This window comes from Natrix helvetica (assembly GCF_964273705.1).
Source record: "Natrix helvetica genome assembly, chromosome: 6".
NCBI lineage: Eukaryota > Metazoa > Chordata > Lepidosauria > Squamata > Natricidae > Natrix > Natrix helvetica.
Window position 1 is genome coordinate 17,539,453 of NC_138553.1, and position 17,910 is coordinate 17,557,362.

At 38.7% G+C, this 17,910-nt stretch overlaps 2 protein-coding genes across 8 annotated transcripts in view; both read left to right on the top strand.

Moving 5' to 3' along the window:
* Positions 1 to 8,048, top strand: part of BICD1 (BICD cargo adaptor 1) — a gene marked incomplete at its 5' end in the record, with an annotated part of 125,424 nt that extends 117,376 nt beyond the window's left edge. For all 7 annotated transcript variants that reach the window (XM_081957882.1, XM_081957883.1, XM_081957884.1 and 4 more), the window contains 2 exons: positions 1,919 to 3,358; positions 3,554 to 8,048. In XM_081957882.1, coding sequence (XP_081814008.1) covers positions 1,919 to 2,006 — 88 coding nt within the window. In that variant the 3' untranslated portion in view covers positions 2,007 to 3,358; positions 3,554 to 8,048. The remainder of the gene's footprint in view (positions 1 to 1,918; positions 3,359 to 3,553) is intronic.
* Positions 8,049 to 15,930: 7,882 nt separating this feature from the next.
* FGD4 (FYVE, RhoGEF and PH domain containing 4) overlaps positions 15,931 to 17,910 on the top strand; it is a 141,881-nt gene continuing 139,901 nt past the window's right edge. Inside the window, exon 1 of the mRNA XM_081957391.1 lies at positions 15,931 to 16,299. Within this exon, the coding sequence (XP_081813517.1) occupies positions 16,131 to 16,299 (169 nt within the window). The 5' untranslated portion in view covers positions 15,931 to 16,130. The remainder of the gene's footprint in view (positions 16,300 to 17,910) is intronic.

Below are 17,910 nucleotides of genomic sequence, written 5' to 3' on the forward strand. Positions count from 1 at the left end.
TCAAGATGGCTAATTGCTCTGGAGTCACTCACCCAGTAAAATATTAAATATTGGCAGACATTTCATCACTGTAATTCCATCCTTTAACACTGTATATCTGTATTTGAGAAAACCATATTTCTGCACATCACGTGGTTGTTATGGAACAAAAATGAACGCTGGGGGGAAAAATTGGAAGATGCATTTTGAAAAGAGTTTTATTTTACACTGTAAAATTGTTAATTGGTTATGTTGTTCTTGATAACTATCCTAAATTTTTATCTTCATCCGGTTGATTTTAAATTGCCATTAGATCATCCTTTCATCATTTGGACAAAAGCAAATTGTTACGCTAATGCATTTTAAATTTTTTCTCTATTCCTTTAAGCTTGCAACTTTATAGCATGATAATTTTAGCTCTGCTAATTGTTATGTTTGTGCTTTAAAAATATTAAATCAGTGGGAGCTTGCTCCAGACTGCTAGTGATATTAGCTACTCAAAAGCAGCAATCTATTCCCATCCTCCAGTGATGGGCTAATCATAGAAAAAGAATGGGCAGGGGTCTCACCTTGGGAAGAAACAAGGGTCACATGCAGCCTGTGGTTTGTTCACCTGAGTCTTAAAATGGTGTGATCCATGATGTCAACTGGTCTTTCAAATGGTTAGATTTCCTTGAAGTAAGTTTTGCTGCAATAGATCTATGTATTTGTATTAAAGACAAAGGAGGGAGAAAATAGTCCACAAAAGTATACTATATAATACTTCAGATATATTAACATTTTTATGTTTTTCTGTAATAGAAAAAAAGAAATTAAGTATTTAAACTCAGACATACAGTCTACACTCCAGAAATGCTCTTAATAGAAGCCCTGGTGGCAAAATGCTTGTTGAAATATAAAAGAGTTTGTCAGATCACTGGATTAATAATTGACAATTTGTTTCATTTCAACTTTGTAGTGAAGACAGTTTTGTAGTAATAAATTATCTATTTCTGCAATCCTGCTAGTTCCTAATCTATTGATACACAATTCAGAATTATAAAATTAGTCTTAGAAATCAGTGAGCTTTGCAGAACAAAATTAATATGTGACTTAATTTGCTTCCAGAAGATACCACTGCACCTATAAATGTCTTTCTGAAAAGCTGTGCCCAATAAATCCAAAATAATGCAAATAATTTAAAATGCATAGAAGTATAACATACAGATCTGAAGCAGACATTTCATTTCCATTTCCATTGTACCAATTTAAAGTGTTTTAATTGCCTCTAAAAATGAAAATGTTACAGCTTTATTTTTTAGTGAAGAACATGTTAAGTCTTTTAGGGTAGAGTAGGATCTGAAGATTTCCGGCCAAAATCTATATGTCATCAGGTGTTTCAAATAAAGCTATTGCCACTTCATAATTTTTGGCAAATGATTCTTGGTTGCAATATATTGATAACAGATTTCAAAATTCTTGATGCTCCTTGGAATTCTTAGAACAGCAACAGTAATAAAAAAGCTTATTTACAAACAAGTAATTTTGAATGTTTGGGCTAAGTGATATCAAACCCGCTGTATCATATTGCCGCCATGTGATGTTTTGCAATGTTTCCCCCATTCGTGGAGCTGGGGTGGGCATGGCCTTCACATAAAACGCATCCGGCCGTGGGCCACCAGTTTGACACCCCTGAGTTAAGTCAACCCTCCCATCTATCCTAAGATGGTTTAAATTAAGTTTACAACAAATATTTTTTTCTGGTTTCATTGTAAATATGGCACTGATTTGTCTTTTATGTGCACATATGGTTACATATAATTTAAGAATAATAGATATATGCAGAATAATTAAAATACTGGGAAGGTGCAGAGCATCACCTGTCTCCATGAAAAACGTTTTCTTCTTTGCACCTTTCTTACTTTGACGTGTATTTTAAATAGTTACTTTCTCATTCCAGTCCTGATGTAGCTCTTCCAGAAGAACAGCCACATTCCAGCTCTCAATATACCCCTCCTGTCAGCTGTCTACTTAAGCCTCCTCCTTAACATCGTGCTTCATATGCAACCTAAGATTTTGGGGGAAATCTCACCACATGGACTGAATTGGAGTTCTTACAGCAAAGGAACAGTTACCAAGCATGACTGCCTTGTTGCTGCTGCTGAGTCCAGATACCATCTACAGTCTTAACAAAGGAAGGCATGTGGAAGCGCTTTAAAGCACAGTGCCCAGACTGCTGAAAAATCTTCAAGGTTCCTCTGTCTGCATCATCTGATCAAAACTACACAATGGAAGTCAAACCTGTTCCTTCCAGTTGTTTGGCTAGGACTACTAATGTGCCGGGAACCTAGACTCCTACCGAATAAAAGCAAAGAAAGTATGCTACCAGTCTTATTTTGCCCATTCAGCTCAAAGCTACTGACTCCATATTTCTTTCTGTGGTTTCAATGTCATTTTATATATTTTTTTCCTGACATATTTGCATCAAAAAGTATGGTTATTAGAAATGATGTGTGGATGGGTTGTTCCACTTTTTTAAAAAAAATAATTTACATTGAGATTTGTTTTTGTTGGGTTTTTTGTTGGGTTTTGTTCAGTTAGGATTTGTTTTCATTTTTATTTTAAAATGTATATATTTTTTATTTGGAGATAGCTCGCCTTGGGCAAAATGCAGTCTGGTGTTTTGTTTGTTTTATTGCACAACATTGTAGAAGATACATTGAAATGAATGTGTGTGTGTGGGGGGGGTTGCAGAGGAAGTTGGGTGTGCCAAAATTGCTTCAAAATAAATAGGCACACAATGAAGCACTTCAATTGCATTGATTTCAAGAGAATTCTGGTATGCCTCATTTTCTCTGAACTGTGTCTTTTGACTGGTACTACAGATCTCTGCTGCACTGGTATTGTTTACACAGTTGTTTTATACAATACTTTATTAGCTGCTGGTTCCTTTTACCTTCAACCTGATTAAGCCTGAAAAAGGGTTTTATTGAATAATATATGCATAATTGTTTCCTTGTGCTTATTTTTGTGTTTCAGGGTATCATTTTGTTTTATGGATCTTTTCCTTTTTTTTCTGGGCAAGCTAATGACTCGGTGCTTTTTTTTCCAGTTTTACTGTTTGGTATCCAGACAAAAAAAAAATTCAAATGAACTTGAAGTAAACGTAAAGTATTTTATGATAATTGAAAAAAATGCAGGATACTTCTCACTTTACTCCCAAATCCAGTATTATCAGACTAGGGCCTTCCTTTGGTAAAACCAAGTGGCGGTGGGATACCAGATGATCAAAATTAGTGCATTTGGTGGGGAATATTAAGCAAAGGAAGTGGGATTGGTATCTTGGATTGAAGAACATAGGTTTGGGTTCTTGCTTTAAGGGATTGTCTAAACCAGGGGTGTCCAAACTTGGCAACTTTAAGACTTGTGGACTTCAACTCCCAGAATTCCCCAGCCAGCTGGCTGGGGAATTCTGGGAGTTGAAGTCCACAAGTCTTAAAGTTGCCAAGTTTGCTGGTTGGGGAATTCTGGGAGTTGAAGTCCACAAGTCTTAAAGTTGCCAAGTTTGGACACCCCTGATCTAAACTGTCAGCAGTTTTTTTTATTCTAGCCCATTCCATAACAAATAACTCAGGTCAGGGTGCACAGGTTGTTCCTGCATTGCTTGGCATTCTTTGTTCAAGAATTTTCCCATTACATTTGAGAAATGCTGGGTATGAAAGAAAATGAAGGATAATGACATTATTTTGCACAATGTTCAGAAGCAAGATGGCTTACTTGCAAGATTTCAAGTTATTATTTTGGGCTTTCTGCTGGCTCCCTCAGTTATATTGTTAACCAATTTCTCCTGTTAGTGGAATTCTTATTCTGAGTCAGATAGCCTTAATGCATTATAATAAGGAAGAGCTGAGTAGATCCAGGTCCCTTGGTTCCATCTCTGCAGTGATTATATGAATTACAAGACAGAAATAAGTAAGGCGCCTGGGGAAATTATCCATTCTGAAAGATATCAGATCAGCTGGAATAACTTGACATCATCCCCCCCCCCCCCAAATATGAAAGAAAATGCTCCTTCTTGGAATAAATACCAAAAAAAAAGAGGAAAGAAGGAAGAGGGGGGTGGAATCCTCAGCCAAGGAAATCATGAAGTTTAAGTGGTCATCTTTGTGCCTAATAATAAATATCATTGAAAAACAAGGTGCTAAAAACAGGACAAGCCTAATCAGCAATTGATGTAATGTGGAGCAGTTGACATTTTGCCAAGAGACAGTGGTTTAAGTTACCAATGAAATCCACAAACTTGAAAGCAGCCACCAGTGTCCTAGTGACAGTGTGGTAGGGAATTGACTAGATGGAAATACATTGAGTTTAAATGACCTCTATGTGACAGTCCAAATCATATATAGCACTGTTGCTAGAACCGTAGGAGCTAATGGCTCTCGTTTAATGTGTTTCCACGTTGTTTATCTTGTGCTATACTGAACATTTCAATGCTTCACTTCATATTCATATCTAGCAAGGGAATATTTCAGCAGCTCCTAGGGTTACTGTTGCCAACTTTACATTGGGTTACATTGACTGTTAGCCATCACGCAAGTGTTTCTGTTTGAATTGAGGGTTCCTCAAGAGTGCCAGGAACTTCAACCATTCATCTCACTTTAACAGTCATCCTAAACTCAGCAATGTTGTTTTTGAACTGGTGGGATCTCCATCCAGGAGCAGAACTTGCAGCTAATACTGGTGTACAATGAAGAGAGTCCTAGGGAGATTTTTTGCAGTGGTTTTGCTTGTGGATAATGCAAATTAATTTATGCATATTGTTTTGCAAGAGAGAAGCACATGATTTCTTAGCCAGTGAAATCAAAAGGCCTTAAAAGTGCTTAGAAATAATTGGATCATACCTTCACTTTGATTTGTATTCTACTAACAAATGGTTTCAACTGACCTAATGTATACCTCAGAATATCTGTTAGATCAAACTGTCTGTGTAACTGAGCTGTGACTTTACAGGTTTTACAACATATGCTATGCTACAGTGGCAAATCTCATTCTTGCCATTTTTGGTACTAATTTTGCAAAAAAAAATGTAATTAAGTAATTTCAGGCTGTAGTCCTATGAATGCTGACTTCTAGAAAAGTTGTGCTGAAAAGTTAAAAAAAAAAGGAATTGCTTGGACATAAATTTCACTTACTGCTGTACAGATTGTGGGCTCATACCTGAGTAACTGTGCTAAAATTTCAGGTTCTTTTTTAAAATATAGGTTATACTTCATAGCTGGAAACACCTCCTCTATTATCTTCATGAAATGTCCAGAGTATTCAAAATACTGGAATATACAGTATAGTCAGCCATGTCTCCCAAGCCTTTCTTTTTTAAATTTTGGTGGATAATTTTAAACATTTGAATATCAGTATGGGTCTAGTCCAGACACAGACAAGCATGCATTTCCCCATTTAAATCTAAAAACAGATGAGAAAGAAATACACAGTACATTCACAATAGGAAGAGTGATGAGGGGAAGAGAATCTGCTATGTATTTTGCACATATGTGCACACATTTAAATTGGCTTAGCTGGACATGAAACATCCAACATCAATCTTCACAAGTAAGATGTGGATTTTTGCACAGCTTCACTTTTTTTCCTGTCTGTAGCAGTGGTGAATTTGTGTATTTAAAAAAAAAGAAACATCCAGATTTTTACTATTATGTCAAGTGATGAATTGCTCAAAACTCAAGATCTAAAAATTCCTCAAACTAAATGAGAAAAATAACAGAATATTACAAGGAAAATAATGGTATTCAGAAGGCCTTTTAGTAAAAAATAAAATAAATCATAGTTATTCATTCTTTGGAAGGAACCTTTTAGCAATGAAAAAGTCCAAAAGGGAATATTTTCCAAACACGATTATACTCTACTCAACCTTTTTTTGCTTAATTAAATTTTACTGGAATTAATAACATAGGACTAAACCTAACTGCACAACTGGAGAAGAGTGAATCTTTTATTGTTAGGGTCTAATATCATCCTTTTATCAGTAAAGCCAATAAAGCCTCAAGTTGTTATCTAATCTCTAACAAAGTTACATATGATTCTGAAACTGGTTCTTTTATTTCATGATTTGTACAGCTGTTCCATTTTAAATTATTTTTCCTTCTTTATGAAATATTTGCTTTAATGTTCCAAGTGCTGAGATGCTACATTAAAAGCACAGTGATTTCCCTCCTTATATCTTTTCTTAAAAATCACATTGTGTTCTTCAGCTTTTTCTCCAGTTTTCTATCTGTTAAAGCTACATGAGACAGAGTATTCAGAAAATTTCTGGCATTTTAAAAAATAATCCTGTGTATAAAATTTTAAAAAGCAATTAATTGCATTGGCCCCAGGGCAGAATGCATCTGAATATGCAATATAATAAAAAGCTTGCATGACATAATTTCATGTACCCTTTTCAATCATCTATAATAAAGCTAGAGGATTTTTATTTCATGAAGATTCCTCTTTCCCTGTTCCTTCATATTGGAAATGCAAGGCCAGTATAACTTCGTCAAGAGCCATATTACCTAAGACTTTCATCTATTTTAATTTCCCTTCTACAGCTCTTGAAAATCCTCTCTCAAATTTGAAGGCAACATGGTGATAACTGACAACATAGAAAGGGGGGGGGATGTATATTATTGTGATTGTTATGTTAATTTGCTATAAGACTCTGGATGTATAGGGGCCTTGTTTTTCAGAGAGCATCTTTAACTGAAAATATACCTGCTGCTCATTATTATGGGCGGTGCGATGACTCAGCAGTTAGGACACTGAGCTTGTCAGCTGGAAAGCCAACAGCCCAAGTTCAAGATGTGAGCATCGTACGATGGGGTGAGCTCCCATCTTCGCCTAGCTCCTGCCTACCTAGCAGTTCGAAAGCATGCAAATGCGAGTAGGTAAATAGGTACCACTTTGGTGGGGAGGAAATAATGCTCTGCAACGTCATGCTGGCCACATGACCATAGAAATGTCTTTGGACAGCACTGGGTCAACAGCCCTTGAAATGGAGTTGAGTCCCAACCCCTGTGGTCAGTTATGACTAACGGAGTGAAGTCCACAGGACTCCTTTCCTTTCCACTATTATGCACTAAAAAAAAAAAAAACAGCAGTGGCAATTTTTATATTTTGCAGCATAAAGAATTTGTTTTGTTGACACTTTGACTTCATTATTAAAACTGTTTTGAAATTTGTCACAAGTGTTTGATACAAGTGGAATAATTCTGCTAACCAGCTATGTGAGTTTGGTGAGGGGAGAAATAAAAATAATCTAGCTTTTACAATTTTATTCATGGATACGGCTTTGTGTACCATATCTCTGAATAAATACAAGTGCACCTCACTAGTTTTGGATCTTGCGTTTCAAACCTTTTGGTTTGACTGTTAAAGGATTAATTCATCTGATCCTTTGTTCAAAATACTTTAAATCCTGATGTTTTGTGACTTTTGTAATCTCTGAACGTTTCCCTTTGCATGAATGTTTCCTTAACTAATCAACCAGAAAAAAAATGTATTGTGTTATATTCCAAATGGTTTTGAAATGCTGGTGAAGTTTGTGTTAAACATGATTGTATACTTACATCTGCCTGCTGTAAAGGTTGGCTATTTCTAAACGGAACTGAAACTGTTATAAAATTTTGAGGTTGAATGATTATTTCTAGATGGTGAAGACAATAGATGTGCTCAATGATTTAAAGACTGAATGTTAGGAATTCTTGTGTTGCAACCACTGGTTTTAAGGAAAGTATATTGACTAATTCTCAATTCCAGAACCATGTGCTTATGAAACCTCTGAATAATTACCATGTTAAACCCTCTTCCATTCTAGTCTTTATATCTCTAGACAATCCTAGATGAATTGTTCTGAGAGGCAGTCATATGCTTGTACATGTTTGATATAATTCAGCTTGAACGGTTGGAAATTAAGACACTCCAGAACAGAATAAATTAAATTAGGAGCTTATATATGATTCTTACTTACATCATTATGTCCAATTAAAATTATGATGTAATGCATAATTATCCCACTAAATAAATGGGCCATCTTTTGTTCACTGAACTGTGCTGTCCCTGCTTTAATGAGTTTCTACATATTCATGAACTAGCTCTCTGCCGACGAAGAAAGGGAAGGAACAACCATGCAAAAATCCATGCAACATCAGAATTCACAATATATTTGCAATATGTCACCAGCTAATATTTGCAAATCTCATTAATTCTATTTTAGATATGTATCGAGAAATATATATATGGCATATATTTAATTGCTGGATTTTTCAGTTGATAGGCAGTCCAGATCAAGCCACAATCAAAATAACACAGTTAATCCTTAATCCTGATGTAGACAGATTAAGCATAGCCTGAATGTTGTTTAGACAAACATCTCATCTTCTCCTGAGCTCATGTAATGCAGGTTCCTCTTGCAAGGAATCTCCTTTTTCTTGTGTAGGAGAAAATGGGGGGGGGGGGTATTGTTTTTCACTGAAAGGCAAGACTTCAGCAGAGCCGTTGAATTTTAATCTCTTCTTAATCTGGTCAATTGGAAAGAGCAATTGGCAGAATCCAGCTCTAACCCCATTTTATTACTGTCGCTATAGCAATAGCAATAGCACTCAGACTTATATACCACTTCACAGCCCTATCTGCCCCGTTTCCCTGAAAATAAGAAGTCCTCGGATAATAAGCCTAATTGGGCTTTCGAGCACATGCACTAAAATAAGCCCTCCCCAAAAATATTACAACATAGCAGTAGCCATGAGGTGACCATGCTCGCCGCCTCCTGCACCTCAAAAATAATAAGACTTCCCCGAAAATAAGGCCAAGTGCTTATTTTGGGGGTCAAAAGAAAATAAGACCCTGTCATTTTTGGGGAAACATGGTAAATGGTTTACAGAGTCAGCATATTGCTCCCCAATAACCTGGGCCCTCATATATTCTTAATTGGTGAATTACAGAGCAATCAACGGAGATTAAAAAAAATATGGACATATAAAGCAAGACATTAAAATGTTAAACTGCACCCATTCAAAATCACTGAGACCGTACGTATCAAAAGGGTTGGAGTGAAAAACTGACTCTATATCATCAGTAATTGGTGAACTGCTGACAAGGCAGGTCACACCTCCAAGGGCAGAGAATTCCTGCTGAATCTGCAAAAACTGAGAAGATTCTTCCAAGGTAAATATTTCTGGGACCCTGCCTGCTGGTGACATTATATGAGAGTGATGGTGATGGATACTTGCCATTCATAAGGCCATTTAGAACCTTACAAATAAAAAAAAGTACTTTGATGAGTACTTTAATTCACAATATTTCAGATTATTGAGTATATGGCTTATTTTATGTCACAAGATTGTAGATTTGCATTTAAAAGGAGCAGAATGGGATGGAAACAGAAAAATAAAATAGCCCAGATAATATATTAGGTTAGCTATGGATCGATGTATCATGGATTCCAGAAAACCGAATTATTTGAGTAGAACAAATCATTGTGTTCAATCGAGGGTGAAATTCAGCAGGTTCTGACAGGTTCTGGAGAACCGGAAGTGGAAAATATGAATATTATGAATCTCATATAATAAGTATTAATATTATACCAAATATTTCAGGCAAGGAACAAGTTCTAAACAAGAATTTGTGAATACAGAATCCCGCTAAATCTGATCATCTATTGTTTAAAATAAGAAGAGGGCAATAAAGGGGGGTGGGAGGGGAAAGCTGTGAGACCAGGATTGGGAAAATGAATTATTATTCCTTATTTGGGTATGTCCCACAAAAGTTTAACAGGTTGATCACTCAAGGTTACTATTAGCATTATTAGAATGCTAGCAATAATCCTGGTGGCGCAGTCATTAAGTGCATATTTCATGTAAACACTGCTTCAATCCTGAGGAAGCGCAAAATTAACTCAGCTTTCCAACTTTCGGAAGAAGGTAAAATAAGGACTCTGATTGTTGGGGGAAATATGCAAATAATGCCGACATTGTAAACCACTCAGAGAGTGCTGTAAAAATGCGACGGGACAGTAGACAACATGTTATTGCTAGTACTATTCTAATAAATATCCTAATTTTTTAAAAAAATGTAACCCATCCCCTAATCATGTTCTTAAGCTTCAGAGTTAGAATTGATTTCTCCAATTTATGAGGCAACTTCTGAAATTCTTCTAATGAACATTCTCTTCATTATCTCTTCAATGCATTTATAAACTCAGTAAAAATTCCATGCTGTGTAGAACATAGAACATAGAACATGTCCACAACTCCCAGACTGCGGTCCACTACTGGGCCAAGGCCTGTTCGGAATTGGGCTGTGCAGTTGGGCTGGCTGAAGCACATGTGTGCACACAGCACAATTTGCACGAGCGGTGGGCCAATGGGCACTTGGTGCGCATGCGCTGGCCCACCATTCACACAAGTTGAGTTGTATGCATGCCGGCCCACCACTCATGCAAGGGCTGGCGGCCACTGCTTTAGAATATTGACTGTGTGCATATTATGTTTATCAAACATATCTGCATCTTTTTAATTGCATACGTCCATTGTTGTAAGCTACTTTGGAATCACAATGATAGAAAAGCAGAGTATAAATTCAGTAAACAAATATGTAAACATAAAATATTCTGCTAATTAGAATTAAAGACTCAAGGACTATTAGAAAGCATAGAGACCAACAGTCTAGGAATTTTGCTTAATTACCATTTTGGCTTTTGAAATGTCACTTCCCGAGTAGGAAATCAGAGACAGCCCTAGAATGGAAAAATCAATGAGACGCACCACAAACTCAGCAAAAAGATATTTATAGCTATCATGCAATAGCTGTTCTACTAGGGCGAGAATTTATCCTAGGATGCATATGTAATTGTCATGTGGTTTTCCTGTTTTGGCCAGTGCCAGATTGAATAAATTTGGTTTACTGATTTACAGATTTAATTTTGGTTTACTGTTTTATAAATAACTTTTACAAAACTTTTATGACATTGATTCTTTATCCCAATATTTCCGTTCCATTATAAATGTTTTCTTCTTGGCAATGACACAGAGGTGTAGCTCTGCTAATAAAGGTAGTCCTTATCTTACGACCATACTTGAGCCCAACATTTCTGTTGCTAAGTGAGACATTTGTTAAGTGAGCTTTGCTCACTTCATTTTACAACCTTTCTTGCCACAGTTGTTAAGTGAGATATTACAGTTGCTACATTAGTAACACGGTTGTTAAAGGAATCTGGTTTCCTCATTGACTTAGCTTGTCAGAAGGCTGTAAAGGGGGATCGCATGTTTCTGGGATACGGCAACCGTCATAAATATGAATCAGTTGACAAGCATCTGACTTTTGATCATTTGAACATGGAGATGCTGCAACAATCATAGTGTGAAAAACTATCAAAAGTCACCTTTTTCAGTGCCGTTGTAACATTGAAGGGTCGTTAAATTAATTATTGTAAGTCGAGGACTACTTTGATATGTGAAATCTTTTTGAAACTGCATTCCTTATTAGTTACATCTTCCAATTCAGACAGAAAGAAAACAAGTTGCTGGGTTTACATACTGTGCTAAGCCATGGCTTACTTTAACCATGGCTTACTGAATATAATTAGCCAATCTAAGATGTAATAATTAGGCTGAAGGAATAGATGAAATTAAACTGATATTAATGTGACATTTCCAAAATATTGTCCATAGTTATGATTGTCCATAGAGATTAAGTCTAAAGAAGTAATATTCATCATTCTAAGGACATTCAATAATACATTTATTAATTTCTGAGTACAAATAATACTGTATTGCTGTTGAAAAATTACAGCTTAAGTCATTTCCATAAGACCCCTAAATATCCCTGCCATAATTTTGGCAATATTTATAAAGGTATGGGTCAAATCTCCCTATCTATAGAACAAGACATGCATGGACAACGGATTTGATTCTAACTAAAGTTTCCCTGCAACTCATGAAATATACTGAGTTGACTCAATGGTGGGTTCCGGATTCCGTTACAACCGGTACGGTTGGAACAGCCCCGGCGTCACCCACATGGACGTGTGCGGTGCACGCATGCGTTATACTTGCCTACAATGCTTCCACAAGCCTCCACAATGCTCCAGCTGCTTGGCGGAGCGTCGTGCAGGTGCCGTACGCATCATGCGCATGCACAGAAGCGCCAAAGGCTTTAAGCACAGGTACGGAGCTCAGGTGGACGCGTGGGCGCTCCGGAGCACTGTACCAGAACGGTACCCGGTGCTCCGGGCAGGATCTGGTATGCCCGTACTGGGGCGAACCGCATGCAATCCACCACTGACTTATGAAATTGTGTGTTTTGCACAAGAAAACCAACCAACCAAAGTGTATTGTACTAATTGATTTGGCTAGAATTCTCACCATCTGTATCAGTGTTTCTCAACTTCAGCAACTTTAAGATAACCTTGATACATACTTAGTGGGGAATTCTGGTAGTTGAAGTCCATACATCTTAAAGTTGCTAAGGTTGGGAAACACTGATCTATATGATCATTATGATTTATCTTTTCCTCACTCTTTTGTTTTGCCTCAGCTGGTGGATTTGAGCAACACAGCAAGTTTTTACATGACTTGGGCTTTACATCAATCAGGCCTCCCTTTCTCTGGGCCTTTGTGACACTTGGACAAGATCGGGCTGGGAAGGGTTGAAGGAAAAAATGGGGGATATACTACTGTGGGGTCTAGAACAGGGTTGTCAAACTCAAGGCCTGGGGGCCAGATCCGGCCCGCAGGGTGCTTAGATCACCTTGGAAACAGTGAAGGACTGAGCTGCGGTGCTTCTGCCAGTGAAAATGGAGCTCGGGAAGATCCATTTTCGCTGTCAGAGGGTTGCAGGAGGCCGTCACAGCCGGAAACAGAGCTCACAAGGGCCACACATGCCCCCCACCCCCAGCTCCATTTTCTTTGGCAGAGGGTTGCAGGAGGCCGTCACAGGCAAAAACAGAGCTCATGAGCCCATTTTCACTGGCAGAGTGCTTGGGCTGCCACAGGCACCGCTGACATGAGTGACATCGAGCTGGCCACACCCACCATGCCCCCCCGCCCCGCCCCCCAAAGTCAAACACAACCCTGATGCGGCCCTCAATGAAATGTTTGACACCTCTGGTCTAGAAGAAAGCGAGAGAGCCAGTTTTGTGAAAGGCATCAGGCTAGAAACCGGGAGACTTGTGAGTTCTAGTTCTACCTTAGATACAAAGCCATTTGGGTGACCTTGGGCCAGTCACTTTCTCTCAGCCCTATTTAGAAAGCAATGGCAAACCACTGTTGGAAAAACCTTGCCAAGGAAATGCCAGGACTTCTGTAACTTATAGTTTGGTACATTTTATCAGCACAGCTAATTGTAGATAAGTTGATAAACCAACATTAAACTATCATGGCTTAACATAAAAGTGCACAGCTTTTGCCAATTCAAGAACTATCTGTGGCTTTGCCTAAACTGAAAGTGGGTTTAAGACTACAAATTAACTCCTTAATTCCTATCTGTGCAACTCAACCCCATTACACTTTTTTTAAAAAAATAGGACCAAGTGTGAACCGAGGCAGAAAATCCCCGTCAGTAAGTTTATACTGCTCCTCCCTCAAACAGGATAAAGTAAATACCTAACCATATTAAATACTTAACCAGTAATCTCCTTGCACAACTTCCCAATAAAGGTCAGCCTTTCTTAGAGCTGATGACTTCTATTGAATTTAAAAGCTGTGTTCCAATGACACATTTAGCTAAAGTACAGGTAGCCCTCCCCCTCCCCATTACTTGCATAGGGATTATTCTTTATACTATTTATGTTGTTTGTATTTTTTTGCCATGGATTGTATCTGTGAGGCTAAAACCAATTTCTTGTATACATGATGTACAATGACAGTAAAAGCTATACTATACTTACAACAATTCATTTAGTGACTATTCAAAGGTACAACAGCCCTGAAAAAACAGACTTATGACCGTTTTTCACACTTATGACCATTGCAGCATCCTGCTCCCATGATTAAAATTCAGGTGCTTGGCAACTGGTTCATATTTACGACGGTTGCAGGCTCTTAGGGGGTCCCCGGATCCCCTTTTGCAACCTTGTGACAAGCAAAGCCAATGGGAAATCCAGATTCCCTTAACCCACCGTGTTATTAACTTAACCATTGCAGCGCTTTACTTAACAACTTTGACCAGAAAGGTCTTTAAATGGGGCAAAATTCATTTAACTTGGCAACAAAAATTTGGGGCTCAGTTGTGGTCACCTGTCAAAGGAATAAACTCTGTGCAAATCAACAGATGGAGGGGAGCAAAGCCGAGCAAAACTTTCCTAAATTGAGGCGGGGAAGCAGCGGGGCCGGCTTCGACCCACCTCTCCCATGCCAAACTGAGATCCCCTAAGAAGTCTGTAGAGATTCTCGGTCATCCAGGTGATGGTTGTCCCAAAGGTGTTTTTTCAAGAGGCAACTGGACGTTCTGTTTTTTCTTTTGAAGACGTTTCACTTCTCATCCAAGAAGCTTCTTCAGCTCTGACAGGATAATAGGGAATGGAAGGATTTATACTCCTTGCAGACAGCTGGTCATTTGCATGTTTTAGAGGGTCCTTGAAGTACTTGGAGGCTTATCTGTGTCCTCAGGGTCACCTGAGTAGTGCTGCTGGTTCATGTAGTCTGCAACTTTCCCCCCTACAAATCCATTCCTACTCCCAAACCATTCAAATCCCAAATTGTATAGCTAAAAATCTGTAGAGACTAAAAGGTCTGTAAGGGGCGTGCATAAGCACACCAGCGTGCCTACTGTCCCTGTCCTACTGTCTCCATTTATTTGTACCAATTTACTGTGTTCATATTTATGTTTATACTTAATGCCTATTATCTTTTACGTTTGACAAACTAAAGAAATTAAAATGAAATGAAATGAGATTCTCAGTCAATAGAAATCCTTCCATTCCAGGGAAATAAGGTATATATTAGTAGATTAAAGGGAATTGTATTAATATTATTAATAGTGGGTAGTTAATTAAGATGTAAGGGATTTATACCAGCATTATTAATTGTGGATAATTAAGTCAAATGTTTTTTAATGTAAAAATTGGATTTGATGATGTATGTTGCTTACAGCAAAACAGACCAGCAGATGAAATGTGAAATGGCAATTTGGTTTAACTTTGAAGACAATTTAAATTAAGAGAAGAAGATGAAATATTAAAGAGTGTGATGGGGAATTTGAGAAACATATTTAGTGATGGAGTTGATGTTATTGTAAGAGATTAGAAATTAAGGGCAATTAATGATATTGTTTATGTATTAAGAACATCATAAGTTTTAAGATTAAAAAAATATGGAAAGAGAATAATATGGCTTAAATTGGAAACAGAGATATGTAAAATGGATTATGGATATGACAGGATGTACAAGCCGGCCTGGGCTGTTAATTTTATCTATTTTTTAAAATGTTAGTGTTATATTAATTGTGTTTGTTTTTTGGATTGTTTCTAATTTCCTTTTAACTTTTGTAATATGTGTTTTTTAATGCTGTACATCGCCCTGAGTCCTTTGGGAGAAGGGCGGCGTATAAATCCAATAAAACAAAAACAAAACAAACGTACAAGAAAAGATCCGGACAACACTTTGATCATAAATATATGTTTAAAAAATTGCAATAAAAAAAGAAAAACCTCAAAAAAAAAATCCTTCCATTCCCCATTATCCTGTCAGAGCTGGAGAAGCTTCTTGGATGAGAAGCGAAACGTCTTCAAAAATAAAAACAAAAGTAAGTTCAGTTGCCTCCTGAAAAAGCGCCTGAGGGAACAACTCTCCGGAAGGCTCAGAGCATGCGCGCAGGTAAACCCAGCCAGGTACGCGCCTACCTTTGGCACAGGCGGGAACTCCGAGGCCTCCCCCTCGGCGAGGAGGGCGGAGTCTCTTTCGCTCTCTCTAGGGTAAAGTCGTTCGGCGCAAGGAGACTTCGCGGTTGACCGACGCCAGGCGGGGCAAAGAGCCGTCCGCGAGCGCTGGGAGGTGGGTGGGGGGAGGTTAAATCGAGCTCAGTCAGCCGGGCAAGCGCGCGTTGTTGGGCGCCGGTAGGATGCGGTCCGAGTAGGCGCTGAGCAAAGGGGAGTTTCTGCGTGGGCTTCGTCGGGGAGAGAAGGCAAGATGAACGGGGCCGAAAGCATCAATTTCAGGCGGATGGCCATCCGCAGGAAATCCAGCCCCAGCTTGCACAGCTCGGCCTTCGTCTTCCAGAGCCCCGCCGCCGCTTCACGCCTTCAATCCCCCGCGGCGCCCTCGAGGGAAGCGGGACAGGCGGCGGCGCCAGCAGCAGGTACCTTCCCCGGCTTTCCCGCTGGCTCTCCGCCAGGTCTTCCCTTTTCCCCTTCGCTCCGTCGGAGCTCTGCCCCGCACTTGGCAGGGTTTAAGGTCGCGATAAGAAAGAAAAAAGTCGCCGAAGAGGAAAAAGCGCCCGGGGCGAAGTGCCAACGAAGTCTCTTTCCTCCTCCTTTCACCCCCTCTCCCTTTTGAGCGTCTGCGAACAGTTGGAGCGAGAGCCTCCTTGTAGCAACTCCGAGGATAAGTTCCGCCGTAGTTTTAAAGACCAAGCGAAGTATTGTTAGTAGGGATGGAATGGGGGCGCTTACATAAGAGGCGTTAAAGGAGCTGCACCGAAAAACACGCAGGGATTTGTTTGCACTTCGGGTGAGGATCGTTCTGGCGTTGTTAGGCAACAGGTGCGTTTTGCTGAAGTCGTAGCAAAAGGTGACGGTCAAACTTGTTTAAATGTGTGTGTGTGTGTGTGTGTGTTTTGCTGTACTTCAAGCAATAAAACGAAGGGTACTAATTGCCAGGCTGCTGCTTCCTTCGACTTGATCTGCCCCATTTGGATCAACCTGCCAGCTGGCATCAGTGGGAGAGGCCTTTTGAAAGATGACGATCTTGGCAAGTAATGTAGTTTAAACAACAAAAATATTCTTTCTTAAGACTTCCTCGTGGCTCAGTATTTTTTTTTATACATTACTGTGAGATTTGTTTGGCACCTGTTGTCCGCCTTTCACTCTGCTTAATAAGACCTAGGAGTACATAGAACACAGAATCATCTCTCTGGATCAGTGTGTACTTTTGACGAAATGGATTGGGACCTTTGAAAGTTATATGGATAGGATTAGTATTTTAGTTTCTACAGTGCCACCACATTTTATTTTAATCATAGGTTAAAATGGCTCTCCGGTGCGATCTGTTATATGAGATTCTTCCTATACTTGTCATCTCAAAAACATTTTTCTCTGATTCTGTGGGATTTACCTTTCTTAGTAAGGAATGCTGTTGAAAGTTTTAAAAAACTTCTACACTTTGGTGATCAAACTAATGGTAACCTAAACCAATGTTCCTTAAATTACTTGACCTGCTTATCCTTTTTCCGGATTTGGAATAATACCTTATCCCCCACAAACCAAAAACCAGGCTCTGTTGTTTTACACAGGTGTCTTAGCAGCAACAGCAGTCCCAAACTGGATCATCAACTCACAAATGAGCAGGTACAAATTACAAGCAAGCAAATTGCTCCATTACCTTCAGGCTTTGCCCAACTTACTCCCAATTTAAATAACACTGATCAGGGCCAGTTGAAAATAAGGATGCATAACCCACTCATCCATCTCCCTGGTCTCAGTTGTTCTTAAAGAAATAAGGATTTATTTCTGTGCCAACTTTAACAGGTGTGTCCCATCAAACTTGCAGAGAGTGAACCTATGCAAGAAAGCTGAAAGTTGGAAACTGCTTAGGTTGGTTCTAAGTTCCCAACATTTACCTAAAATGTTTATCACATTTATCACAGAGAATAGGACAGGCTTATACAGGTAGTCTTTGAATTATAACCATTCCTTTAGTGACCATTTGAAGTTGCAATGGAATGAAAAAGTGACTTATGACCGTTTTTGAC